The following is a 24,948-nucleotide window of genomic DNA, read 5'->3' as shown; positions in this document are numbered from 1 at the left end:
CCCCACGCTGCCCCGCCGCCGCCGCACGACGCCGCGCGGGGGGAACGGCGCGACTGGCCGCTGTGGCCCCCGGAGAGCGCGGCGGCTTGTGACGCGCGGAGGAGCGGGGGCGACCGGGAGCCGGACGTCTCCCGCTTCGCCTGCGTTGCTGCCTGTGCGCTGGCGGCAGCCCCCAAGGATGTGAGGGGCCCGAGCGGCGCGGAGCCGGGGCACGGACTAGGTAAGGCGTGGGCAGGGCCCGGCCGGGCCGCAGACCTGGACCCTGGCTCCGAGGGGCGCGTCCGCCCGGGAGGCCGCGGCAGGTGCCCTCCCGGGAGCCCCTCGCCTGCGCCCCAACTGCGAAGCGGGCGCTGCGGGCCCCGACCGCGACCCCGCTAGCGAGCAGCAGGGCCAGGCTGGGTCGCGCCCGAGGGCTAGGTGTCCCCTTTGGGGCGAAGTTACCTCTGCGGGCAGCCCCAATATTGGGGGAGCGCCAGGGCGGCAGGAAGGTGCTGGACCAGTCCAGGCTCTGCCTCCCGGGGACAGGCACCCCCGTCCCCTCGCGTCCCCGTGGGCACCGCCGTGCCCTTTGATGGACACAGACAGTTGATTCATCTGGAAGCAGATGCATGCACGTGGCCTCACCCCAGCCCGTCTCCGGTGGCTACAGGGGCCGCTGGGTCAGCACCTGGGTACTGGTTTGGATTGGGTGGTCCGAGCCAAACCCCCAGAGGGAGGGAAGTTTGTTAGTAGGTGATGGTGGGGTGTGTGTATGTGTTGATTTTTTTTCCCTCCCGTCCTCTGTGTTGTTGGCAAGTCAGACACAGCAGTGACATTTGTTTATGGTGCCAGGGTCAAGCACGAGATTCACAGACTCTAGGCTCGTGGTGCTCACGGGCAGTTGCGAGCATGGCCCGTTGCAAGCGTGGCCCAGATTCTCTTTGGTGCTGGTTTCTCATCTTTGGTGAAGGCGCAGAGGCCCAGGCTGGCTGCCAGGCTCTCACAGGTGCTCGCCAGACCTCATGGGTCCTAACTTTGGGGCTGTGCTTTTTTTTTAAATCTTTTTGAGCCACACCCAGCAGTGCTCAGGGCTCACTCTACACTCAGGGATCACTTTTGGTGGTGCTCAGGGGACCATAAGGGACACTGAGATCCAACCCAGCTCAGATGCATGCAAGGCAAATGCCCTCCCCTTTGTCCTACGACTCCAGCCCCGTGCCTGTGTTTTTTATAGTAGTGCTGGCAGGGCCCATGCCCCTTCCTTGTGCCTGCACACTCCAGGCCCTGATGTACCTGGAGGGTGCTTTTGGCTCCAGAGACCACAGATGCTCAGCGCATCAGGACTCCCCCTGTGTTGGCAGTATGGGTCAGGGCATTTGGACCTTGTCTGCTGCGCCCAGCCTTGATCCAGGTTGGGATGCACAGCCAGAGGGGGATGTGGTACTTAGGAGCTTGGGGGTGTGTGTGTGTGTTTGAGATTCTGGGGATGGAACCCAGGTCTCTTGCATGCAAGGCTGGAGCTTTCCCATGTAGCCACATCCCAGGCTGGCTTGTTTCTCAGGAGGGGCTGGGGCATTGCAGACCTGGCAGTTTGTTGCTCTGGCCTGGTGGCCTGGCAGTGCCACGGTACCAGGAGCACTGTTGAGGCTCCATGGGCTACCAGGACGGGCTGGGGATCATGCAGTGTCAGAGATCAAACTCAGGGCCTCATGCATGCTAGATCTCACCACAGGGTTATATATTTTTGTTGTTCTTTTTTTTTGAGCCACACCCAGCTGGTGCTCAGGACTTACTCTGGCTCTGCACTCACTCATGTCTGGTGGGGATCAGGATAACCTATGGGGTGCCGGGGATCCAGCCTGGGTCAGCCATGTGCAAGGCAAGTGCCCAGCCTGCTGCACTATCTCCCTGACCCCGGGAGTTTATGTATGTATGTGTATATATATATGTGTATATATATATTTTAACTTATATATATATTCTTTGTTTCATTTTGCTTGTTTTGGGGCCATACTTGACAATGCTCAGGGTTTACTCCTGGCTCTGTGTTCAGGGTTCACTTTTGGAGGGCTCAGGGAACCATATGGGATGCTAGGGATCAAACCCAGTTTGGCCACATGCAAGGCAAGCGATGTACCTGCTGTACTATCATTCTGGCCATTGTATTTTCATAATAATATAATAATAAAATATAATAAGCAATAAGTTTCTTACCCCAGAAGCTTGTGTGTGTGTGTGTGTGTGTGAGTGTGTGTGTACACGTTAATGTGTATGCACGTGTTTGGGCCACACCAAGCAGTACTTGGGCTACTCAGGGCTCCATGGTTGGAGACTCATTCCTTGCCATCCTACATGGACCACAAGGTGCAAGGGTCAAGCCCGGGCCTCTGCATGCAAGGCCTGTGCTGCAGCCCTTATAGTCATAGAGCCTGGCAAATAGGCGCTCTTAGAGCAGCCCTGGGGGTGCCTCTGGGCGTTTGGTGGGAGACCAGAGACATTTTCCTGTCATCCTCCTGCCAGGCCGCCACTATGAAGCTGAAGAAGCAGGTGACTGTGTGCGGGGCTGCGATCTTCTGCGTGGCCGTCTTCTCGCTCTACCTCATGCTGGACCGAGTGCAGCATGACCCCGCCCGGCACCAGAATGGAGGCAACTTCCCCCGGGTGAGTCAGGCCAGGTGCTGCTTTATAAGCACACGGCCACATGCAGACACACACACACACACACACACAAACACATTCACTCACTCTCTCTCTCTCTCTCTCTCATACTAATTAGGCTGGGGACACACACATACACAAGCTCATTAGGCTGGGCCCACACTTCACTTGGCTGCGTTTGGTCAGCCTCGGGCAGGACTGTTCCTTCCCACTGGACAGTTTCTAGAAACCTTGAAGCTAAAAGCAGAAAAAGGAAATGGGAGTAGGAGTGGGATTCCAGGAAGGCATTGCTCGTCCCTGGCCGCATTTGTGGGTATCCGAGGGGCGCACCACCTGGGTGGGTTTCTGCCTTCACACTTGCGGCTTCTCTGGACCTGGGGGCACTATAGCCCAGTGCAGTCTGTGCCTCTCCTGTCACGGGTTCCATCCGCCCGTGCAGGGGGGGCCACCAGGCAATGCGACTGACCGCCTCTGCTCTCGGGGCAGAGCCAGATTTCTGTGCTGCAGAGCCGCATCGAGCAGCTGGAGCAGCTGCTGGAGGAGAACCACGAGATCATCAGCCACATCAAGGACTCGGTGCTGGAGCTGACCGCCCATGCCGAGGGCTCGCCGGCGCTGCAGCCCTACCCCATGGCCAACGGCTCCTGGCTGGTGCCGCCCGAGCCACAGCCCAGCTTCCTCTCCATCTCCCCTCAAGATTGCCAGTTTGCGCTGGGTGGCCAGGGTCAGAAGCCAGACCTGCAGGTAAGAGCCTGGTGGCGGCCCCCTCCCCCGCCCCCCTCCCCCGCCCCCCTGCTTGGCCCCGCGTGCCTTGGCTGGAGCCCTGAGTCCGTGCCCTGCCTGGCAGATGCTGACGGTGTCAGAGGAGCTGCCCTTCGACAACCTGGACGGCGGCGTGTGGAAGCAGGGCTTTGACATCTCCTATAGCCCCCACGACTGGGACGCTGAAGACCTGCAGGTTTTCGTGGTTCCCCACTCACACAATGACCCAGGTGAGCCTGTGCGGCCTCTGCCCTGCCGGGCTGGGCTTTCTTCCTGGGGATGGGCCGCTCCTAGCCATGCTCAGGGGACCACAGGTGGCATCAGGGATTGGGCCCGGGCAGCACCCGAGTGCAGCTGTGTCTCAGTGGGCTTTCTGATGGCATGGTGGAGGCAGGTGTGGAGGCAGGGGGGCTGTCCCTCAGGCTCCGTGTTGCCCCCCAGGTTGGATCAAGACCTTTGACAAGTACTATGCAGAGCAGACGCAGCACATCCTCAACAGCATGGTGTCCAAGCTGCAGGAGGACCCGCGGCGCCGCTTCCTCTGGGCCGAGGTCTCCTTCTTTGCCAAGTGGTGGGACAACATCAGCGCCCAGAAGAAAGCCGCCGTGCGCAGGCCAGTGCCGGGCGGGACTGGGATGGGGGAGCGGGAGAGGGGAGAGTGGCAGGAGAGGGTTCTAGAAGGAGAAGGCCCAGCCAGCGAGTGGGACAAGGGTGTTGGGAGAAATCAAAGCTGCATGAGTGTGTGTCCCCTGGAGCCTGGACGGAGGTGCCAGGAGGAGGCTGCATGTCTGTTCTCGGGTCTCCGGCCAGGCCCTGCCTCCACTGACCGAGCCCTCAACTCCAGGCTGGTGGGGAATGGGCAGCTGGAGATGGCGACGGGCGGCTGGGTGATGCCGGACGAGGCCAACTCACATTACTTTGCGCTGATCGACCAGCTCATTGAGGGCCACCAGTGGCTAGAGCGGAACCTTGGTGAGTGCAGGCGGGCGGGGGCAGGTCTGAGGACAGACCTGGAGTGGATCCTTTTGGGGCACATCGCCCTGTGGGCCTGGCGTCCTGGCCAGGTGGGAGCCGCAGCTAGGGACCGGGCCTTGAGGACCTGTGATTTCTGCACCCTGCCCAGGTGCCACCCCACGCTCAGGCTGGGCAGTGGACCCCTTTGGCTACAGCTCCACCATGCCTTACCTGCTGCGCCGCGCCAACCTGACCAGCATGCTCATCCAGAGGGTGCACTACGCCATCAAGAAGCACTTCGCTGCCACCCACAGCTTGGAGTTTATGTGGAGGCAGACATGGGGTGAGGCGGGGGAGGGCAGGGCAGGGCCCCGCGTCCTCAGCCGGCCCCAGAGCCTGCCTCTGGCCCCTTCAGGCCTTGCTGCCTGGCCCGTGGGTGCCTGTCCCCACAGCCCCCATGCTCACCCAGAAGCCTCGCCACCCACGTTGGCAGGCACCCCCATGTGCCCCCGCCCTGTGCTGGTAACTCATGCCTGTGTGTCCGCCCCAGACTCAGACTCCAGCACGGATATCTTCTGCCACATGATGCCCTTCTACAGCTACGATGTCCCTCATACCTGTGGCCCGGACCCCAAGGTCTGCTGCCAGTTTGACTTCAAACGCTTGCCCGGTGGCCGCATCAATTGCCCCTGGAAAGTGCCGCCTCGGACTATCACGGAGGCCAACGTGGCTGAGAGGTTCGTGGTGCTGTGGAGTCCGGCCCGGGTCTCTGGCAGGCTTGCTGCCTGGGCCTGGGTCCCGTGCAAGGGATGGGCGCAGGTCGGCACCGAGAAGCCCTGTGGTGGAGGTCAGTCAGAGCTGGCCGGCTCACACAAGTGAGAGGGCTGTAGTGATAGGACGGCAGGGAGGGCGCTTGCCTCGCACACGCCGACCAGGCTGCATCCCCGGCGCCCCACATGGTCCCCCGAGCACTGAGAGGAGTGATCCCTGAGCACAGAGCCAGGAGGAGTCCCTGAGTCTCGACAGATGTAACCCAAAAACATAAGAAAAAAAGAGTGATCCAAACAGTGATTGGGCCAGAATCGGACCTGCCTTCAGAACAAGCCAAACTGGTTTTCACATTGCGATCGTCTGATCGCCGGGTGTCTGAGAGGTGAAACCTGGCCACGGCAGGAAGAAAGTCTCTTCTGTTTTCCAAACCTGCAGCTCGAGTCCAGCGGGGCCTGGGGCTGGGCGGCAGGCCAGGTGCCACTCGAGGTGGGAGCGGCTCTGCGGGGCGCCCACATGCATAGCCCTCGGGGCTCCATTCTTCCCGCCAGCTGCCTCTTTCCACCGTCCTTTTCTTCTTCCTGGTCTTTGCTTGGCTCACCAATCTCATGCCCTAGCCCCCCACTCACGGGCCCCTTGGAATGCCATGGGGCCCACGTAAGAGGAGCCCCTGTTGAGAAGTTGGGTTCAGGGGGGCTGGGCGGGGTGAGCAGTGTTCCCTCTAGGCCAGATGTGAGGTTGTTCTGCAGAGGTTGGGCATGTGCTTTGGGCTTTGTGTGTGTTCCTGCTGGCTTGGCCTGAAGTTTAGGTGGGAATGAAGGTGATGGGTGTTCAGTGTAGCCCCTGCTGTGTGCTTTGATGCAGTTCATTGTGACTCATATTACAAGCACGGACGTTTTCCTCAGTCTCCAGAGCCTGCAGCCAGGGAGGTTGATTAGTTGCCCTGGTCCCTGTGTGAGGGGCTCAGCCCCTGGCCCCATTGCAGTGGGGCTGGAGTGTCAGAGTTCATGGCCCAAAGGCCTCACCAGATGAGGTTCCCTCCAGACACAAGAGTCTATCCCCTTTGTTCCAGACACATAATAAGGGTTCTGGGGAGGGAACCCCCGAGGGGGGCTACGTCAGGCCCTGTGGGTGGTGGTGGGGCTTCTAATCCCTGGCTGGCCCTCCCTGGGCTCTCGTGTCCAGCACAGTGGGGACCCTGGCTGGCAGCCTGCCTGCCCGTGGCAGGGTCTGTGTTGGCAAGGGGCAGCCGGGGGGCCTGTGGCCAGGCTCGGCTCACGGGAGCTCTGTGTTCTGGGGCTCTGCAGGGCCGCCCTGCTGCTGGACCAGTACCGCAAGAAGTCTCGGCTGTTCCGCAGCAATGTCCTCCTGGTCCCTCTGGGCGACGACTTCCGCTACGACAAGCCCCAGGAGTGGGACGCGCAGTTCTCCAACTACCAGCGGCTCTTTGACTTCCTCAACAGCAAGCCCGAGCTGCACGTACAGGTCTGGGCCCTCCTGGCGGGCGGTGCGCCCCTGCAGTGGCCCTGCCGCTGACCCCCGTGGGCTTGGCTCCTGCAGGCCCAGTTTGGCACCCTCTCTGAGTACTTTGACGCGCTGTACAAGAGGACGGGCGTGGAGCCGGGCGTCCGGCCTCCCGGCTTCCCGGTGCTGAGTGGGGATTTCTTCTCCTATGCTGACCGGGAGGACCACTACTGGACCGGCTACTTCACTTCCCGACCGTTCTACAAGAGCCTGGACCGGGTACTGGAAGCCCACCTGCGGTGAGGAGTCCCTCTAGGCTGGCCCGCAGGGCCAGGGGCAGGAAGACACAGGGTCCGCGCGGCGCAAGCTGGCCACTGACCTCTGTGCCTCCGGCTCCACAGCGGAGCAGAGATTCTCTACAGCCTGGCTGTGGCACATGCCCGCCGCTCCGGGCTGGCTGGCCAGTACCCGCTGTCCAACTTGGCTCTGCTGACAGAGGCCCGGCGCTCCCTGGGGCTGTTCCAGCACCACGACGCCATCACGGGCACAGCCAAGGAGGCCGTGGTGGTGGACTACGGGGTCAGGTGAGGCCCGAGCGAGTGGCCATGCTGGGCGGGAGGGCACGCCCGTGGGTGGAGGGTTCTGCCACTGTCCACTCCCGCCCAGGCTGCTGCATGCCCTGGTGGGTCTGAAGCAGGTGATCGCCAACGCAGCCCACTTCCTGGTGGTGGCGGACAAGGACGCTTACCACTTCGACCCCGACGCCCCCTTCCTGCAGATGGTGAGCTGGGGGCACCCCCTTCCCTTCCCGCTCCTGGGGCGGCTGGTGGGGAGGAGGGCTGAGCCCAGCACTATCCCCCTGCCTGCGGATGCAGGACGATAGCCGCTCCAAGCACGACGCCCTGCCTGAGCGCACCGTGATCCAGCTGGACACCTCGCCCCGGTGAGCCCTCGCCCCTCTGTCAGCTGCTGGGAAACGGGGCCTGGCCAGCGGGGGGGTCACAGACGAGCCCCTGTCCCCTGCCCAGGTCTGTGGTGCTCTTCAACCCCCTAGAGCAGGAGCGGCTCAGTATGGTGTCCCTGCTGGTCAACCAGCCCCAGGTGCGGGTCTTCTCGGAGGACGGGCAGCCCCTGGCCGTGCAGGTCGGTGCCCACTGGAAGTCAGCCACCGCCACGGTCCCCAATGTCTACCAGGTGAGACGGGAGTCCTGGGGCAGGGCTGGATGCCGACAGCGGCTGTGGCAGTCACACGCCTACCATTGGTCACTCAGCAAATGCTGCTCAGCTTCCCCACAACCCCCCGCGGCCAGCGGTGGGAGGTCGACCTAACTGCCTGCATGTGAGGGACCACGGCCGGTGCAGGGACTAAGGCCCCCGTGCTGCCCGTAGGTGTCCGTGCCCCTCCGCCTGCCCGCCCTGGGCCTGGGCGTGCTGCAGCTGCAGCCAGGCCTGGATGGGCAGCGCTCCCTGCCCTCCTCCACGCGTGTCTACCTCCACGGTCGGCGGCTCTCGATCAGCAGGCCCGAGGCCTTCCCTCTGCGGGTCCTCGACTCCGGCACTGGAGACTTCTCCCTCAGCAACCGCTACATGCAGGTCTGGTTCTCAGGCCTAACGGGGCTGCCCAAGGTAAGGGCCGGGCTGGGTGGGGGTCCGGAGGGAGCCCAGCAGGGGGGTGCTCCAGGGGACGTTGGGCCACCTCTGCGGGCAGGCCTGACGTGCTGCTGTGGGGCCAGGGGTCAGGGCTGTGTTTCTTGGCAGAGCATCCGAAGGGTGGACGAGGAGCAGGAGCACTGGCTGAGCATGGAGCTCCTGGTCTACGGCACCCGTGCGGCCAAGGACAAGAGTGGGGCCTACCTCTTCCTGCCCGATGGCGAGGCCCAGGTGAGGGATGCCTGGGGGCGAGGGGCATGGGGCAGTGGAAGGATGTGGGCTGGGGAACGCGGTCGCGGCTAGTGTGCTGGCCTGGCCTGTCCCCACCACTGGCCATCAGTGAGCTCTGTCCCTGGCTCTCCATAGCCCTACGTCCCCAAGGAGCTGCCCGTGCTGCGCGTCACCGAGGGCCCATTCTTCTCAGAGGTGGAAACCCACTATGAGCATGTCCAGCTGCTGTTCCGGCTCCATAACCTGCCAGGTGAGCCAGAAGATGGGCCCGGCCCCATGGTCTCAGCCCCGTGATCCCCCAGCCCCATGGCCTCTGAGCCCAACTGTTAATCCCCATCCCGTGCCCAGGGATAGAGGGGCTGTCCCTGGACGTGTCATGCCTGGTGGACATCCGGGACTACGTGAACAAGGAGCTGGCCCTGCGTGTGCACACGGACATCAAGAGCCATGGCACCTTCTTCACGGACCTCAACGGTTTTCAGGTGCATCCTGGGGCCCTGCTGAGCCGAGGTGGAGGGTGGGGGGCTGACGGGAGAGCAGAGTCGGGCCTCCTGTGGACCCAGCCCTGAGTCCAAACCTCACCCCGCAGGTGCAGCCCCGGCGCTACCTGAGGAAGCTGCCCCTGCAGGCCAACTTCTACCCTATGCCGACCATGGCCTACATCCAGGACGCACAGAGCCGCTTCACGCTGCACACGGCCCAGGCCCTGGGCGTCTCCAGCCTGAGCGACGGTGAGTGGGCAGGGGCCGAGGGGTACAAGAGAGGGAGCCAGCCCTGCCCCCTTCCAGTTCAGAAAAAGAAGAGAGAACATGGGCTGCTCTAGAGAAAAGCCTGGAAATTGTTGGTAAAGATTAGAAACCAGAACAGAACGAAAATCTCCGTTGTCTACACTGTCAACTCCTGACCGAGAAAAAGTGCTAAGGGGGTTGTTCTAGCCCAGCCGAGGGTTGGAGACCTCCGGGGACGACCTAGGAAAGGGACTGATTTAGGTCTCAGCCTGGGGGCCATGAGAGGGCACAGGGTGCAGCCAGGTGTCCCGGGCTGGAGAGGGTGCAGCAGGTAAGTCTTGCATCCTGCCACCCCCATTTCACTGCCCACACTTTACGGTCCCCAAGCACCACCAGGGTCACTCCTGAGCACTGCTGGGTGTGGCGCAACCTCCCCCCCCCCAGTCCCTCCCCCCACCCCACCCCCCAACTAAAGCAGAGGTCTTGACCTAAGGCTGCCCTTTCCCTGGCCACGACCGTCCTCCATGCAGTTCTCCTCTGTACAGCCTCCGTCACGGCCATGCCTGGCTGTCCTCGCGCAGCCCCGTTGAGGGCTGGGCAGGCAGGACGCCAGGTCCCTGTGGGGCAGACGGAGGGCACGTGTGCTGCCTGCGCCAGCCTGGAGCCAAACCCAAGGCACAGGCCCCCCACGGCCTCGGGACAGCTCAGCTGCTGGCACTGTCCTGAGCCCTCACGAGTCACCTCCCCAGGCCAGCTGGAGGTGATCCTGGACCGGCGGCTGATGCAGGATGACAACCGGGGCCTTGGCCAAGGACTCAAGGACAACAAGAGGACCCGCAACCACTTCCGCCTCCTGTGGGAACGCCAGGTGGACTCTGGCCGCCAGGTGACAGCTGGGCCCAGCCCTTTTGGGAGGGAGGGACTGAGCCGTGGTCCCTTCAGCTCTCACTGTCCTCTGCCTCCTTCAGGTGCCCGAGCTCCTGCCCACCAGCTTCCCGTCCCTCCTCAGCCACCTGACCTCAGCGCACCTCAACACTCCCGTGCTGGCCCTTCCTGTGGCCACGAGGCCGTCGCCGGGCCCTGGCCTGCGCTCCTTCCACCCTCTGGCTTCCCCGCTGCCCTGCGACTTCCACCTGCTCAACTTGCGTGCGCTGCAGGCCGAGGTGAGCTCGGAGGTACCCCCACCCCCCACCCCTGCAGGTAGAGGTGAGCTGGGTGGTTCCCAGCCCCCAGCCCTCCAGCAGCCTCACACCCACCCCCTACCCCCAGGAGGAGGCCTTGCCCTCAGCGGAAGCGGCACTCATCCTCCACCGCAAGGGTTTCGACTGTGGCCTCGAAGCTAAGAATTTGGGCTTCAATTGTACCACCAGCCAAGGCAAGGTGAGGGGGAGGGTCTCACCGCATGTTTGGGGGACTCTAGGATCAGCTGTGACAAGGTGAGGGACGCACAGAATCCGGCGTGTGGCACACAGGAGGGGCGGTGAGGCTGACATCAGTGTGGGGCTTGCCCGGGCTCTGAAGGGAAGGGGCAGAGATGTGGGGGTCATGGCAGGCGCGCACGGAGGGCCACGGTCTCGGTGTCCTGGCAGAGGGCTCCACCAAGCCGATTCTGACATGGTGCCGTGAAGATCCAGGGCCTTTCCAGAAGCTTCTGTCTCCCTGGCAGCAGATGGTACAGAGCAGGCTGCCACAAATATGCATGTGGCTGTGGGGTGTTGCCTCAAGGGCCAGAGCTTCTGGTAGGTTCTGAGCAGTTGGCAGGTCTGCAGAGGGAGCCGCCCACAGACGCGCCTTCTCCTGTCTCTCCACAGGTGGCGCTGGGGAGCCTCTTCCAGGGCCTGGACGTGACCTTCCTGCAGCCGAGCTCCTTGACCCTGCTCTACCCGCTGGCCTCGCCCTCCAACAGCACCGAGGTCTACCTAGAGCCCATGGAGGTGGCCACGTTCCGCCTGCGCCTGGGCTAGGCTTGGGGCACCGAGAAGCCTGTCCCCAGAGACACCCTGCCCCCAGGTTGGGCTGGCACCTGTCCCATCTACCTCTCAGCACTGGGGCGAAGAGCCTGCCCCCACCTGTTGCTGCTTCTGCCCACGTGGGGGCAGCCTGGGCTGTCTGGAGGCTCTGGCCAGCCTCCACTCTGGTGAGTGGCCGTCCCCCCAGAGCACAGGCCCAGCACTGTCCCCTCTCCACTGTGGCAGTGGAGGAGATGCCTGAAGGGAAGGAGTCACCGACGGGGCCACTGGGCATGAGCCTGCTCGAGGGCCCTGCTGTCCAGAGCTGCAGAAAAGATGGAGCCGCTGTGTGGGGGCTCTGCTCTCAGTGCTCTGTGGCAGCGCCTGGCGTCATGGACATGGCAGGGAGCAGAACCCCTCTTGGTCTGGGTGCTGATTTGGGGTTTGGTGGCAAGGGTGGGGCTCTCCCTGACCCCTCTGACTCCTGGGCTCCGCCCCACTGACATCCGGGGTGTCAGACTTCTCTCCTAGCACAAGGCCCTGGGCGTGATAGTCTGGAGTGGCAGCCAGGTCGTGGCCTCCCCCTGGTCCCTGGGATCAGGGACCTGGAACTGAAGAAGGGGAGGGCTGTACGGCGCCTGTCTCAGCTGGAGCGGCAGAGAAAAGGTCTGGTGGTCTTCCTAGACGCGGGATCGCTGCTTGGTCAAGGTTAGGTCATTTGTGGAAGTGCGGAATGAATCCAGATTTCCAAACACCCTGATCTCGATGAAGGGTGCGTCCAGAATCCAAGTTCAGGATGCCCAGGCTTGCTCACGAGCCAGACTTTCACCTGGGGTCCTTCCACCTGTCCCGGCACTGACCTTCCAACTCCTGACTCTGTGCGACTCCTGTAACCCAACCCAAACCACACCTGCCGTGTTTCTGTCAGAGGCTGCTGCTTCAGAGCCCATAAACTCACTGACTCGTGGGCTCCGTCAGGTTCTTGTCGCCATTGACCAGACCCCACAGTTCCTGTGTCCGTGTGTGTATTGGGGGTGGTGGGGAGTGTGGGGTGGATGAGGGGTGGAAGACCGTGGATGCGCTCAGCTGAGGTCTGTGGGTGGGCCAGGTATGCAGGCATCTGGTGGAGGCTCTGGGCTACACCGGGGATGAGGCGCCCCCTTCAGACACAGCCTTAGATGCAGTGAAGAACCTTCCCTTATCCCTTTGGGAGAACACCTCAAGGGCTGAAGCACGTGCCTGTCGTGCACAGGGGGCGGGGTCCATCCCGGCACCACTGTGGCTCCAGCAGCAACTGCCCGACCACCGAGCCAGGCACTACCAGGGGTGGGTGTTCCCCCAAGATACTGAGTTCTTGTGGGCCAGACAGAGTATGTATAGGACATGAGGTGCTTGTCTTGCATGTGGCCAACCTGGGTCTGATCCCTGAGCACCACCAACATTTGGCCCTAAAGAAAGTTCTCCAAAAAGCTACCAAAGCTTGGTCTGCCTAAAAGGATTACCCAGAACGTTAAGACTTTCCCCACTCATCTATTTCTTGTCCTTTGTGTAGCCTTCACTTGTCTGGGCATCTGTGTGGCATGCGCCATGCAGCACATGGCACAGGGGTGCCACCAGGGTCCCCAGGGACGAGGCCCTCAGCTTCCCTGCAGAAGAGCAGATGTCCTGCTTATTGGCTCCCCACTCTGGAGTCTGGACAAGGAGCAAAAACAAATCTTCCGTCGCAAACCCTTTATTTCCCAGAAAGACTTCCTGAGGCAGCTCCAGGCCCGAGGCCTAGAGAATAATAGATTCGGGAAGGCTGCTCAGTGGGAATGCCCTTCAGGGTAGGAAAGTGTCTGGTCTCAAGCCGCTCAGGCCCTCTGGCTGGAAGGCTCACAGGCTCAGCCCTCGCTCCTCAAACAGCTGCTTCAGGGCCTCTTCCAGAGGCTGGTTGGTTCCCTGCAGCCCCCTGACCACCTGCGCTGCCCACTGGAAGTACTCCTGGACCCGCTGCTCAGACCAACCTGCGAAAGAGTGGACAAAAATTCGCTGCTCTTGTCCAGCACGGGGTTTCAGCCCTTTAGACGGACGAGGAGTCCCCTCCCTGCTATGCGCTACCCTAAGGAAGCACATGAGGGCCATGAGGTCCAGTAGGCTGGATCCGGGGAGTCCCCAGGAACGCAGCCCGCGGCTTGCCCTTCCAGCAGCAGGGGTGTGGGGCATACCCTTCGGGGTGCAGCGGGTCAGGTCCCTCAGGTTGTAGAGCTTGTCGGCCAGCTTCACCAGCTTGGCCCCGGGGCTGCTGTGGGCTGCGCGCTCCACCTGCAGCCGTTTCCTCTCTGCCTTCGCCAGAGTCTTGTCGTCTGTCACCTCCTCCACCAGACCCCGCACCTGGGCCCCGAAGTGCTGCTCCAGCTCCTCCAGGCTGGTGTCCGTGTCCTCCACGGTGTCATGGAGCAGGGCCGCCTGCGGACAGGCTCCCACTCAGCCGCGGGCTGCAGCGGGCTCCCCCACCCCGGACGGGCAGTTACCTGTAATACCGCGATGTCGGTGATTCCTGCCTCGTGGGTCAGGATCCGAGCCACACCTGGGGGTGGAGGCGGGGTGGGAGGGGGCGGTCAGACCCCACCTGGGGGCGGGGGCGGGGGCGGGAAGGCGACCAGACCCCATCACAGCCTGGCGGTGGCCCCCGGCAAGCAGCTCCGACCTACGGCGGCTGCTCCCGGCCTCCCCTCCCAAACTCCCACCCCCACCCGTAGGGTCGTCGCGCACACCGATCGGGTGGTTGATGTAGGGGGTCTCCTCGGGGTCTTTCCGCCGCTGGTACCGATGCTTGCGCGCCGCGAAGTCGACCGCGTCCAGCAGCCGCGCAGCCTCCGACTCCATCGCTGCTGGCGAAAGCCCACAGCGCCCCCTGGTGCCGCGGAGGACCGGGCGCCACTGCTCAATGAGCACCGGGAACGCAGGAACCTGCGGCCTCGCAGCTGGCTGAGTCCAGCGCTGGAGGCACCAGGCCCATATGCCTGGAGGGAGGATTTTTTTTTTTTCTCTTTGGGTCCCACCCGATGATGCTCCCGGGGTTACTTCTCGCTTTGCACTCAGGAGTCACTCCTGGCGGTGCTCGGGGGACCTTATGGGGTGCCAGGGATTGAACCCGGGTTGGCCGCGTGCAAGGTCCTCCCCGCTGTGCTATCCGCGGGCCCACAAGTGCATTTCTGTCTTGGTGGCTGCTTCAAGTCCCTAAGTGCCAGCCAGGGGGCCCCTGGGAATGAATGTTGCCAGGGCCGCCCTGGGAGTTTGATGTTGTTGGACATGGTGCTTGATGCCACCCCACCCTCCAAGCTGCGAGCCCTAAGCTTCAGCTGGGGTGGGGCACGAGAGGTGACCCCAGCACAGCAGCACCCCCCTCCCGAAATTGTGCGTGTCAGGCTGGTAGCGTGTGTAGGGTCCCTCGTGTCTGGGGAGGGCAGGTGAAGGCAGGGACTGCCCTGGGTTTCCCTCTAGGCTAGGCGGTTGCCACGCTGCAGGTGGTGGGGAGGGACGCTCCAAACGCTCAAATGAGGTCTCGGGGGAGGAGGGGGATGAGATGGGGCGGGCCAAGCCCCCAGGAAGCCCTACTGGGAGCCCAGAGCCAGATTAGCTTCAGTTTTTAGGACGGTCAGACTAGCTTCAGCTCTTAGGACTGTCAGCTCTTCCGTCCTCCTCAGCTGCCGGGTCCAGCAGGGGCTTCCCCTCAAAGCCCGAGGCAGAGAAACTCCAGGTTTGTGTTCCCGCCACCCACTCCGGCCCCGGCCCCCGCGCTGCTCTTCTATTTCATCCCTGTCCGCAGCAGGCTTAGGCTGACCGATATGGGGGTTCCTAGGAGCAGTGCGGAGACCAGGACGTGCCGCCATGGGTTTCCAGAGGAGACGGTGCCCTTTGCTGGCGGGCCTGAGTGGGGGGTTGCTGCTGCTCCTCAACTGGGGGTCCCTGGTCCAGCCCATTGATCTCTCAGGTAGGACACTGTCCCCCAATCCGAGAGCATCGGGACGGGAGGGGGGCAGTGATGTTGACTGCGGGTGGGTGGGGGCAGCCCTGCCCCCAGCTCTCCAACTCCCCCCACCGTGCCCCTCCCCACAGCACTGGCCCATCACCCCCACTTATGCGAGACAACCCGGGGAGCTGACGGCCGCCACTTCCCCGGCTTCTTCTGCCCACGGCTCTCTGATGACCCCGAGCAGGCTTACTGCTGCCACATGCAGGCCGCGGGGGGCTCCTGCTGCACCCTGGCGGAATTCGAGGCTCTATACCAGGTCAACCTGTCTTCCCTGCCGTCCCCGCCCATCTTCCGGTGAGACCCGGGCTCCGCTCTCGGGGTTCTGGCTGAACTCTGAGGAGGGTTGGGGCCCCTGCAGCCTGGCGGCAGTGGCGGGGCAGAAACACCCGTGAATGCACTCACAGGACTGCACACAGTGCCGCGAGGGGGAGTCGGGGCGCGTGAAAGCAGGCGACAGCGTTGGAGTTGCGGGAGGGGAGCTGCCACCGCCCGCCTCTCTCCACGGATAGCTTTGGGATACCGCTGGGTCCCCGTATTTCTATCGCAAAGCCCACGTTTATCCACGCAGGGGAGCCCCAATTTCTCTGGGGCTCTGCAGCGGGGCCAGCACCCCGAAAAGTCAACTCTGTCCCGCAGGGGCCCCGGCCCGCTCTTGGCGCTGGGCCTCTACAGCCTGCTCCTCGTGGCGCTGATGACGGCGGACCTCGTGCACTTCTGCCGCGGCCGGGGTCGGAGTCCGAGCCGGACCCCGCGCAGCCCGAGCCCCGCGCGCCAGGCACGCCCCCCGCGGTCCTCCACGGCTCGGCCCCTGCAGGTCCCGGCGGGAGCGGACTAGGCGCGTCGCGTCTGCGCCTGCGCACCCGCTCCCCCTGCCCCCGTGCAGCGCCCTGGCCACGCCCCCGAGGCGCCCTGGCCACGCCCTGGGGCGGGGCTCCGCCGGCGGATTCCCGGACACTGCGCGTGCGCGGGCCCAGGACTTTGACTGCGATGACGGTGAGTGGAACCCGCGCCCCCGGGGATGGGTCCCCTTCGCTCCGCGGCTGCGTCCAAGCCTACCCCTGACCTTTCCGGCCCCGCAGGCCAGCGACGTGGAGGAGCTGCGCAAAGAGGGCAACGAGCTCTTCAAATGCGGGGACTACGAGGGCGCCCTGGCCATCTACACCCGGGCCCTGGGGCTGGGCGCCACACCCCAGGACCAGGCCGTGCTGCATCGGAACCTGGCCGCCTGCCACCTGAAGCTGGTGAGGCCCTTGCGGGTGGAGGGGGACTCCGGGGCCCTGGGCGGGGCCCCTCCCAACGGCCTTACCTTCTCTCTCGCAGGAGGATTACGACAAGGCGGAGAAGGAGGCGTCCAGAGGTAGGAAAGGGGGAGGGCCTGGCGTGCCGCTGGGGCTTCGGTCGGGGCGCGGGGTCTCCGTACACCCCCGGAACACACCTGCCTTCTCGCTTTCCCACTTCCTCGGGCCTTTCCTTCTCCGCAGCTGCCCTCACCTTTTCCGTGGCTGGACTGGGCTCCCGCTCGCCTCTGGCGCTGGAGACCTTTCCTTCCTCTCGCTTGGAGACGGTGTTCCCTGGGGTGCTGACAGAGCTCCTGTTTGTGCCCAGCCATTGAAAGGGACGGTGGGGATGTCAAAGCACTGTACCGCCGGAGCCAGGCCCTCGAGAAGCTGGGCCGTCTGGACCAGGCCGTCCTAGACCTGCAGAGATGCGTGAGCCTGGAGCCCAAGAACCGAGTTTTCCAGGAGGCTCTGCGGAGCATCGGGGGCCAGATTCAAGAGAAGGTAGGGCTGCGGGGAGGGGGCACACACACACACACACACACACACACACACACACACACACACACACACACACACAGAGCTGTGGGGATAGGATCCGTTTCAGGACCATAGGGGACCGCTCATGTAGCCACGACTAGGGAAATGCAGATTAAAAGTATCTTAAAGCCATCTTGCATAGGGGAGACCCTGGGGTTGGAGCCCAAGCAACCCCGAAAAAAAAGAATAGCAGATCTGTTTGACCAGACTTTGTGTTTTGGTACTTAGGTTTTTTTTTGGGGGGGGGGGGTCACACCCAGCGATGCACAGGGGTTACTCCTGGTTCTGCACTCAGTAATCACTCCTGGCAATGCTCAAGGGACCATATGGGGTGCTGGGAATTGAACCCGGGTTGGCCTTTTGCAAGGCAAAAGCCCTACCCGCTGTGCTATCACTCCAGCCTGGTACTTATGTTTTTGTGTAGTTTTTTGTTTTGTTTTTGTTTCGAGCCTACACCTGGCAGTGGTCATTGGTTACTCCTGGATCTGTACTTATGAATTAATAATCCTGGCTGTGCTTTGGGCACCATATGGGATGCAGGGGAATGAACCTGGGTTGGGCATGCGCAAGGCAAGTGCCCTCCCCTCTGTATTTTTGCTCTGGCCCTCATAATGTTTTGGTACTTAGTGCTCTCTGCACCTACTCGGAAGATGTGTTTTCTTCTTTTTTTCTCTCTCTGATTTTTGGGCCACAACTAGTGATCCTGGCTTGTTCAGAAATCACTCCTGGCAGTGCCCAGGGAAAAAAATGGGGTGCCTAGGATCAAACTCGCGTAGTCTGCTTGCAAGGTAAGCTCCCTCCTCCCCACACCCTTAATGCTCAGGGGCTTCTCCTGGCTGCCTGTATGGAGATCATTTCCGGCAGTGCCCAGGTATCATCAGCTCCCTGGTTCGAGCACAGCTCTTGGCATGTAACTGCGTCTGTCCTGTGGTCTCTGATCCCCTGAACTGACTTGCCCTCCTGGGCACATGGTGGGACTGGTTAAGTGTATTGCTGTCTTGGGTGGTGGTGAGAAGATGGGACCGGCCTCATTGCCCAGGATTAGAGATGCTGTCCTACTGCACCCCTCTAACTCTAGTTCCCAGCGTGTTTGGACATGAGGGAAGATGCTTGTTAAATGAGAAATGGTGGCAGTGAGGGGGAAGCCTCCTCCCAGGGGAAGGGCACCTGTGTGCCAGGATTTGGACTTCTACACCGCCACTGTTTGGCATTTCCTCTGTGCTTGAGTGTGTAGGGCTGGGCAGAGAACCTGGGCCTCTCGTGGGAGAGTGTTGAAAAGGCGCACATCACAAGGCTAATCCTGTGGCCCTGGGGGAGAGACTAGGATCAAGGGGGCTTTTCAGAGGAGATTTTGCTCGACCTACTCATTCATTTTTATATGGAGACGCTCTGTGGTCCATAAAGTCAGTTACAAGCATCGAAAGCGACGGGAGCCCTGGTACACAGGGCAGGGCGTTCGCGTTGCACGTGGCCAGCATGGGTTCATTCTCTGTCATCCCATACACAGGTCCCCCGTGCACTGCCAGGAGTAACCACTGAGCACTGCTGGGTGTGACCCCAAAAGCAAAATAAATAAATAAAAGCACCAAAAGACTCACACATTGTAAACAAGCTTGAATTAACTAGTTTGGTTATAAAGATGCGGGTCAGAAAACACAGTGTAGGCTCTTCATTGAAAATCTGAGTGGGCAGCAGGTGGGTCTCCGGCACGCACGGATGTGGGCAGTAGCTGCCCATAGTCCTGCGGGGAGCAGGATCAGACACAGCCCTCTGGGACTGGCAGGGGATGCTGCCTTCATGGATTAGTCATGTCTGCCGTAGAGGCAGGAGGGAGTGACACATGTGCCACCTTCCCTCCCAGGACCCTGGGGACATAAGGGTCCTGAGTGATCTTGCTTCTTCAGCTCTTCGGTTTATAAGACAAGTGCCTCACTGGTCCCCTTCAAGTATATATATTTGCTTTTTTTTTTCCCTTTTGCCCACACCTGGCGGTGCCCAGGGCTTACTCTTGTCTCTGCACTCAGGGTTTATTCTTGGCAGGTTCAGGCTCCCATATGGGGTTCCAGGGATCAAACTGGGATCAGCCGAGAGGAAGGCAAACACCTTACCCGCTATACTACCTCTCCAGTCCCTAGACCATTTTTTACAAGCGTAAGAAAGGAGAAATCCAGAGCTAAAGGTCATGTTAGCAAAAACCTCAGTGTAAATGCTGAGCTCAGTGCTGGGGCCTATGCTCTGCCCGGCATGGCACAGGCTGCCTCGGGTGGCAGGACGCCTGGATGCTGCCACATGCCTGGTGCCACCCTAGCTACCCAAGCAGGAAGCGGCCGGAGGGAAGTTTTGGAGAAGCGGCTGGGCGAGTCTCTTCCTGCCTGGGCTGGTGTAGGTGCCCCGAGCCTGAAATCCTTGTGGGACCTCTGCAGGGCCCCGGGCGGAGCCGGGGAGGTCAGGTAGGGAATGGGTGGGGTGTCCCCATGGGACCGGCTGGGGTTTGACTGGCCGCTGGGTGGTGTCATTCCCAGGTGCGCTACATGTCCTCGACTGACGCCAAGGTGGAGCAGATGTTCCAGATCCTGCTGGACCCGCAGGAGAAGGGCACCGAGAAGAAGCAGAAGGTACAGTCTCGGTGCCTACCTGAGCCGCTCGCCTGCGCTGGCCTGTCCCCCCTGAGCCACAAGCAAGCTCGTCCCTCCCCTCATGGAAGTGAGAGGTCAGGGGCGCTGTCGCCTTCCTCGGGCAGCAGGAGGGCCAGGACCACCTCCTGCACTGCCCATGCTGTGAGAGCCTTCCCTCCCGCAGGCGTCGCAGAACCTGGTGGTGCTGGCCCGGGAGGATGCCGGGGCTGAGAAGATCTTCCGGAGCAATGGGGTGCAGCTCCTGCAGCGCCTGCTGGACACGGGGGAGACCGACCTGATGCTCGCGGCCCTGCGCACGCTGGTTGGCATTTGCTCGGAGCACCAGAGCCGGGTAGGTGGGCCTGTGCCTGCCCGGTCTGTCCCTCCCTCCATCCCCCTGTTCACCTGGCACCAGCCTGCAGAGGTGTTTCCCTTCACCTCCCTCCAGGGAAACCGAGGCAGGCCCATGGGGACACATAGTATTTGTTTGGGGGAGCGGGGGGGAGGGGGAGATCATACCATTGGTCACACTCTAACTTGGTGCCTCCATCCACCTCTCCTCGCAGACGGTGGCCACCCTGAGTGTGCTGGGCACACGGCGCCTGGTTGCCATCCTGGGTGTGGACAATGAGGCCGTGTCACTGGCCACCTGTCACCTGCTCCAGGTGATATTTGATGCCCTTAAGGCTGGCGTCAAGCGAGGTTTCCGGGGCAAGGAAGGCGCCGTGATTGTGGGTGAGTGCAGCCAACCCTGTGGGGTCCCAGGACCGTGACTAGTGACAGCCTTGTGGGTCCCCATCCTGGCACTCCCCAGAGCCGCCTCTGTTGTCTGGTCCCCAGATCCCGCCCGGGAGTTGAAGGTCCTTATCAGCAGCCTCCTGGATCTCCTGACTGAGCCGGGGGTGTCGGGCCAGGGCCGTGACAATGCCCTGACTCTGCTCATCAAGGTGGTGCCCCGGCCATCTCTGAAGGACCCCGACAACAGCCTGACCCTCTGGGTCATTGACCAAGGTAGGACGGTGCTGGGCTGCTCCTCTTCCTCTGCCCTGACCCCTGGCCCCATTTTCCATTTTCCATTTGACGGGGCTCTGCCTTCCCAGGTCTGAGGAAGATTCTGGAGGTGGGGGGCTCAGTGCAGGACCCCCCAGGAGAGCTCTCAGTCACTGCCAACAGCCGCATGAGTGCCTCCATCCTCCTGAGCAAGCTCTTTGACGACCTCAAGTGTGATGCTGAGAGGGAGAATTTCCACCGTCTCTGCGAGAGCTACATCAGGTGTGGGGGGCCCCTCCCCTGTTTCTGAGCAACCCCCACCCCGGGAGGGCACTCGGTGTCACCAGGCTGGCCTCCCTGAGGAGCTGGGGTGGTGTTCTGCGGTTGGGGGGGTTCCAGAAGGGTCCCGTGGGGGACTGCAGTCTCGGCATCTTCCTGCCGGCCTGGCTGTGACCGCAGCCCTGTGCCTGCAGGAGCTGGTTTGAGGGCCATGGGCTGGCCGGGAAGCTGCGGGCCATCCAGACGGTCTCCTGCCTCCTGCAGGGCCCGTGCGATGCCGGCAACCGGGCCCTGGAGCTGAGCGGCGTCATGGAGAGTGTGATTGCACTGTGCGGCTCCGAGCGGGAGCCGGAGCAGCTGGTGGCCGTGGAGGCCCTGATCCACGCGGCTGGCAAGGCCAAGCGCGCCTCATTCATCACAGCCAACGGTGTCTCGCTGCTCAAGGACCTGTACAAGCGCAGTGAGAAGGACAGTATCCGCATCCGGGCACTGGTGGTGAGTCTGGCAGCCAGGCTGGGATGGGTGGCTGCAAGGAGCAACAGTCCCCATGGGTCTGGGACAACCTCAGCCACAGGTGGGGTCAAGGGGCCATCTGAGGCTCTCAGCGGTGACCCTCTCGCCTCCCTCAGGGGCTCTGTAAGCTCGGCTCAGCTGGAGGCACCGACTTCAGCATGAAGCAGTTTGCAGAAGGCTCCACTCTCAAGCTTGCCAAGCAGTGTCGAAAGTGAGTGGTGGGGGGCCTGGGAGGGTCCTGTGTCGGGAGAGAGTGGTGGTGGGCTCGGGAGGTCCTGTGGGGGCTGGAGGTCAGAGACCCAGCCCAGCTCCGAGGCCGCCCTCGCTTCACGTCCTCAGGTGGCTGTGCAGCGAGGAGATGGACGCAGGCACCCGGCGCTGGGCCGTGGAGGGCCTGGCCTACCTCACCTTTGACGCCGACGTGAAGGAGGAGTTTGTGGAGGACACGGCTGCCCTGAGGGCCCTGTTCCAGCTCAGCAAGGTAGTGCTGGGGTGGCTCCGGGCCCTGGGCCCCATCTCACACTCCCCTTTGGGCCTCCCTGGCAGTGCTCAGGGGCTGTGTGGTTGGACTTGGGTGCCACCTCACGCCAGGCGTGAGCTCAGGGCCAGAGAGAGCACAGCAGGAACACACTGCCTGGCACGCAGAAGACCCTGATTTTTTGTTTTGGTTTTGGGGGGTCACACCCAGCAATGCTGGGGGCTGACTCTTGGTCTGCACTCAGGGATCACTCCTGGCGATGTTTGGGGGAGCATATGGGACAATAGGATTGAGTCTTGGCCCTTCCTGCTGTACTGTCGCTCTGGGCCCATGCCCAACCCTTATTTGGTTCCTCATGCCACATAGGGTCCCCTGGTCCTCTCCAGGGTTGGGGGGGCAGCAGCGCGTACCCCAGGCAGGGGTGCTGACGCCCACCCTGCCTTTCCTAGTCGGATGAGCGCTCAGTGCTGTTTGCTGTGGCCTCGGCACTGGTGAACTGCACCAACAGCTATGACTACGAGGAGCCCGACCCCAAGATGGTGGAGCTGGCTAAGTATGCTAAGCAGCACGTGCCCGAGCAGCACCCCAAGGTGAGACGCCGAGAGGGGCTGCTGACACAGCCATAGCTCCTTCTGCCCCAGCCCTTCCCCTCCCCCGACCCCCCTGGCCCTCAGCTGTGGCCCAGCTCAGCACCACCTTCTCCAGGACAAGCCGAACTTTGTGCGGGCCCGGGTGAAGAAGCTGCTGGCGGCAGGCGTGGTGTCCGCCCTGACGTGCATGGTGAAGACTGAGAGCCCGGTGCTCACTAACTCCTGCCGTGAGCTACTCTCCAGGTGAGCCAGGTGAGCAGGTCCTGGCCCCGTGGCCACCGAGCCCCCAGCATTGACCACCCCCATTTCTCTGGCAGAGTCTTCCTGGCTCTGGTAGAGGAGGTGGAGGACCGAGGCACCGTGGTGGCCCAAGGCGGGGGCAAGGTGAGCTGGCCCCACTCCCTCCTGCTGGTTCTTCTAGAAAGTTCCCCAGAGCCCCCAGCACTGATACCTGGGTGGTCCTGGGTTGTTACTTCCTGTGTCCAGCCCTCAGGGGACGCATTCAGAATTGCACGGTAGCTCCGGAGAGGGGATGAGGCCTGAGCCCAGGGAGGGGCGGGCAGGGGACAGCCATCATCGGGCCTGATGTCAGGGCACCTGTGACCATCCTATAGGCCCTGCTCCCGTTGGCTCTGGAAGGCACAGACGTGGGGCAGACCAAGGCAGCCCAGGCCCTGGCCAAGCTCACCATCACCTCCAACCCTGAGATGACCTTCCCTGGGGAGCGGGTGCGTGTCTTTTGCTCCTCGGGGCGGATGGGATGTGACGTAGGGAGGTGAGTGGGGGGCAGCCCTAACTGGCACTGGGGGTGCTCACAGATCTATGAGGTGGTCCGGCCCCTGGTCTCCCTGCTGCACCTCAACTGCTCGGGCCTGCAGAACTTCGAGGCACTCATGGCACTGACCAACCTGGCGGGCATCAGCGAGCGGCTGCGGTAAGGGCAAGCCCAGATGTGGTGGGTCCCCACTGGGCGCTCGGTCACTGCTCTGAGCTGCCCATGAGTCCTGACAGCAGCTCAGGACTGAGTGCCAGTAGCTCCACCAGCCTTGGTTCCTGAGAACAGCCCTGCACCCCACACTCACACCCCTAGGGCCAAAGGGAGGAGGCTCAACAGGTCAGGAAGGGGCACAGGGACCACATCTTCCTGCTGCCACACAGGTCCCAGCGCCCCCCCAACTCCTGCTGCAGGGCCGCATGCTCCGAAGCTCAGCAGGGTGGCAGGGTCCACTGCAGACCTCTGTCCACCCGCCTGCTGCAGGGGGCTCCCCCCGTCAGATTGTTTGGGGGTCTGGGTGCCAGGCTGCTGATGCCGACCCCCTGTCTGGGCCCTGCAGACAGAAGATCCTGAAGGAGAAGGCAGTGCCCATGATTGAAGGCTACATGTTTGAGGAGCATGAGATGATCCGCCGGGCTGCCACCGAGTGCATGAGCAACCTGGCCATGAGCAAGGAGGTGTGACCTAGGGCCAGCCAGCCAGTGGGAGGGGGTTCCCTCCTGGCAGGGTTCAGTTTCCCTGACCCAGCTGCCACCGAGTGCATGAGCAACCTGGCCTGGAGCAAGGAAATGCAGCCCAGGGCCAGTGGGTGGCCTGTGGGAGAGCTGGTGCTGGTGGGTTTCGGCACCCCCCTGACTGTGTTGCACCCCTTTCTGCACTCAGGTCCAGGACCTCTTTGAGGCCCCAGGCAATGACCGGCTGAAGCTGCTGGTGCTGTACAGTGGTGAGGATGATGAGCTACTTAGACGGGCAGCGGCTGGGGGCCTGGCCATGCTCACCTCCATGCGGCCATCACTCTGCAGCCGTATCCCTCAAGTGGTCAGTGCACATGGGGACCCCTCTAGTCTAGGGGCACTTGGTGGTGGGAACCCTCTGGGTGGGGTAGCTGTGCTCACTCTTCCCCATGCCCACCCACCTGTAGACCTCACACTGGCTGGAGATCCTGCAGGCCCTGCTGCTGAGCCCCAACCACGAGCTGCAGCACCGGGGCGCTGTAGTGGTGCTGAACATGGCCGAGGCCTCCAGGGAGGTGGCCAGCACCCTGATGGAGAGCGAGGTGCTGGAGATCCTGTCAGTGCTGGCCAAGGGCAAGGAGGGCCCAGTCGCCAGGGTGGCGGCAGCCTGCCTAGGAAAAGCTGTGGAGTACGGCCTGATCAAACCCAACCAGGACGGAGAGTGAGCTGCAGGCATCGCCTCCCGTTTGCCTCCACTGCCGTGCACAGAGCGGTACACTATGGAACCTGCCTCTCCAGCCACCGGCCTCACGCAGCAGCCCGGGAAGGAGCAGGTGCTTCCAGGCTGGCCCGAGGGCCCCGGCTCCAAAAGGGCACATTGCACAGCCTCGCTAGCTGTGAGTGTCACTGAGCCTGCACCAGCAGATTCCCTTCCCCCCAAATAATAATAAAAGTGTGAGAGTGTGAGTGACATACTGTGCTCTTCCTGGTGAGGGAGGGGTTTGGGAGCGGGAGGACGGGTAAATCAGGGTTGAAGGGTATAAACTAGTTGGGAGA

General features: G+C 62.5%; 4 protein-coding genes across 5 annotated transcripts; 3 read left to right on the top strand and 1 right to left on the bottom strand.

Annotated features, from left to right (window-relative positions):
* MAN2A2 (mannosidase alpha class 2A member 2) lies at positions 1-12,111 on the top strand. 2 transcript variants are annotated; one of them, XM_055142715.1, is made up of 23 exons: positions 1-220; positions 2,500-2,640; positions 3,130-3,381; positions 3,485-3,629; positions 3,841-4,012; positions 4,244-4,371; positions 4,523-4,696; positions 4,904-5,090; positions 6,429-6,606; positions 6,682-6,884; positions 6,987-7,169; positions 7,252-7,366; positions 7,461-7,528; positions 7,614-7,779; positions 7,975-8,211; positions 8,344-8,466; positions 8,602-8,716; positions 8,815-8,948; positions 9,056-9,197; positions 9,944-10,080; positions 10,163-10,357; positions 10,464-10,574; positions 11,006-12,111. In XM_055142715.1, the coding sequence occupies exons 2-23, from the start codon at positions 2,509-2,511 to the stop codon at positions 11,156-11,158; spliced, it is 3,450 nt and encodes a 1,149-aa protein (XP_054998690.1). In that variant the 5' UTR covers positions 1-220; positions 2,500-2,508; the 3' UTR covers positions 11,159-12,111. The 2 variants fall into 2 exon arrangements, with proteins under 2 accessions (XP_054998690.1, XP_004617636.2); XM_004617579.2 differs by having other exon boundaries at positions 2-220; positions 3,124-3,381.
* Positions 12,112-12,859: 748 nt separating this feature from the next.
* On the bottom strand, positions 12,860-14,043 carry HDDC3 (HD domain containing 3). Its single transcript, XM_004617580.2, has 4 exons — positions 13,900-14,043; positions 13,657-13,712; positions 13,351-13,591; positions 12,860-13,149 (listed from the first exon to the last, which is right to left on the bottom strand). The coding sequence occupies exons 1-4, from the start codon at positions 14,009-14,011 to the stop codon at positions 13,019-13,021; spliced, it is 540 nt and encodes a 179-aa protein (XP_004617637.1). The 5' UTR covers positions 14,012-14,043; the 3' UTR covers positions 12,860-13,018.
* Positions 14,044-14,322: 279 nt separating this feature from the next.
* On the top strand, positions 14,323-15,996 carry LOC129405879 (protein shisa-like-1). Its single transcript, XM_055143564.1, has 3 exons — positions 14,323-15,119; positions 15,245-15,455; positions 15,798-15,996. Exons 1-3 carry the CDS (start codon positions 15,017-15,019, stop codon positions 15,994-15,996), a joined length of 513 nt encoding a protein of 170 aa, XP_054999539.1. The 5' UTR covers positions 14,323-15,016.
* A 93-nt stretch (positions 15,997-16,089) lies between these two features.
* Positions 16,090-24,862, top strand: UNC45A (unc-45 myosin chaperone A). The gene is made up of 20 exons (XM_055142716.1): positions 16,090-16,154; positions 16,241-16,402; positions 16,482-16,518; positions 16,767-16,942; positions 19,501-19,593; positions 19,778-19,945; positions 20,160-20,328; positions 20,434-20,604; positions 20,694-20,865; positions 21,057-21,357; positions 21,492-21,586; positions 21,715-21,856; positions 22,303-22,443; positions 22,559-22,686; positions 22,761-22,827; positions 23,058-23,171; positions 23,262-23,377; positions 23,778-23,895; positions 24,101-24,256; positions 24,360-24,862. The coding sequence occupies exons 1-20, from the start codon at positions 16,149-16,151 to the stop codon at positions 24,615-24,617; spliced, it is 2,790 nt and encodes a 929-aa protein (XP_054998691.1). The 5' UTR covers positions 16,090-16,148; the 3' UTR covers positions 24,618-24,862.
* The last annotated feature ends 86 nt before the right edge of the window (positions 24,863-24,948 follow it).

The sequence above is a fragment of the Sorex araneus genome, chromosome 6 (genome assembly GCF_027595985.1).
Source record: "Sorex araneus isolate mSorAra2 chromosome 6, mSorAra2.pri, whole genome shotgun sequence".
NCBI lineage: Eukaryota > Metazoa > Chordata > Mammalia > Eulipotyphla > Soricidae > Sorex > Sorex araneus.
The sequence above is the reverse complement of the archived record's forward strand: the minus strand, read 5'-3'. Positions and strand labels throughout refer to the sequence as shown.

Excerpts from the sequence above, each read along its gene's own strand:
- MAN2A2 (XM_004617579.2), top strand. The coding sequence starts at position 2,509 with ATGAAGCTGAAGAAGCAGGTGACTGTGTGCGGGGCTGCGATCTTCTGC. Across the intron at positions 7,780-7,974 it reads CGGTCCCCAATGTCTACCAG|GTGTCCGTGCCCCTCCGCCT; the intron begins GTGAGACGGGAG and ends TGCTGCCCGTAG. Across the intron at positions 8,949-9,055 it reads CGGACCTCAACGGTTTTCAG|GTGCAGCCCCGGCGCTACCT; the intron begins GTGCATCCTGGG and ends CTCACCCCGCAG.
- UNC45A (XM_055142716.1), top strand. Across the intron at positions 16,403-16,481 it reads CCGCCTGCCACCTGAAGCTG|GAGGATTACGACAAGGCGGA; the intron begins GTGAGGCCCTTG and ends TCTCTCTCGCAG. Across the intron at positions 22,444-22,558 it reads TGCCCGAGCAGCACCCCAAG|GACAAGCCGAACTTTGTGCG; the intron begins GTGAGACGCCGA and ends CACCTTCTCCAG.
- HDDC3 (XM_004617580.2), bottom strand. The coding sequence starts at position 14,011 with ATGGAGTCGGAGGCTGCGCGGCTGCTGGACGCGGTCGACTTCGCGGCG. Across the intron at positions 13,713-13,899 it reads CTACATCAACCACCCGATCG|GTGTGGCTCGGATCCTGACC; the intron begins GTGTGCGCGACG and ends CTCCACCCCCAG. Across the intron at positions 13,592-13,656 it reads CCGACATCGCGGTATTACAG|GCGGCCCTGCTCCATGACAC; the intron begins GTAACTGCCCGT and ends GCCTGTCCGCAG.
- LOC129405879 (XM_055143564.1), top strand. The coding sequence starts at position 15,017 with ATGGGTTTCCAGAGGAGACGGTGCCCTTTGCTGGCGGGCCTGAGTGGG. Across the intron at positions 15,120-15,244 it reads CCAGCCCATTGATCTCTCAG|CACTGGCCCATCACCCCCAC; the intron begins GTAGGACACTGT and ends CCCTCCCCACAG. Across the intron at positions 15,456-15,797 it reads CCGTCCCCGCCCATCTTCCG|GGGCCCCGGCCCGCTCTTGG; the intron begins GTGAGACCCGGG and ends TCTGTCCCGCAG.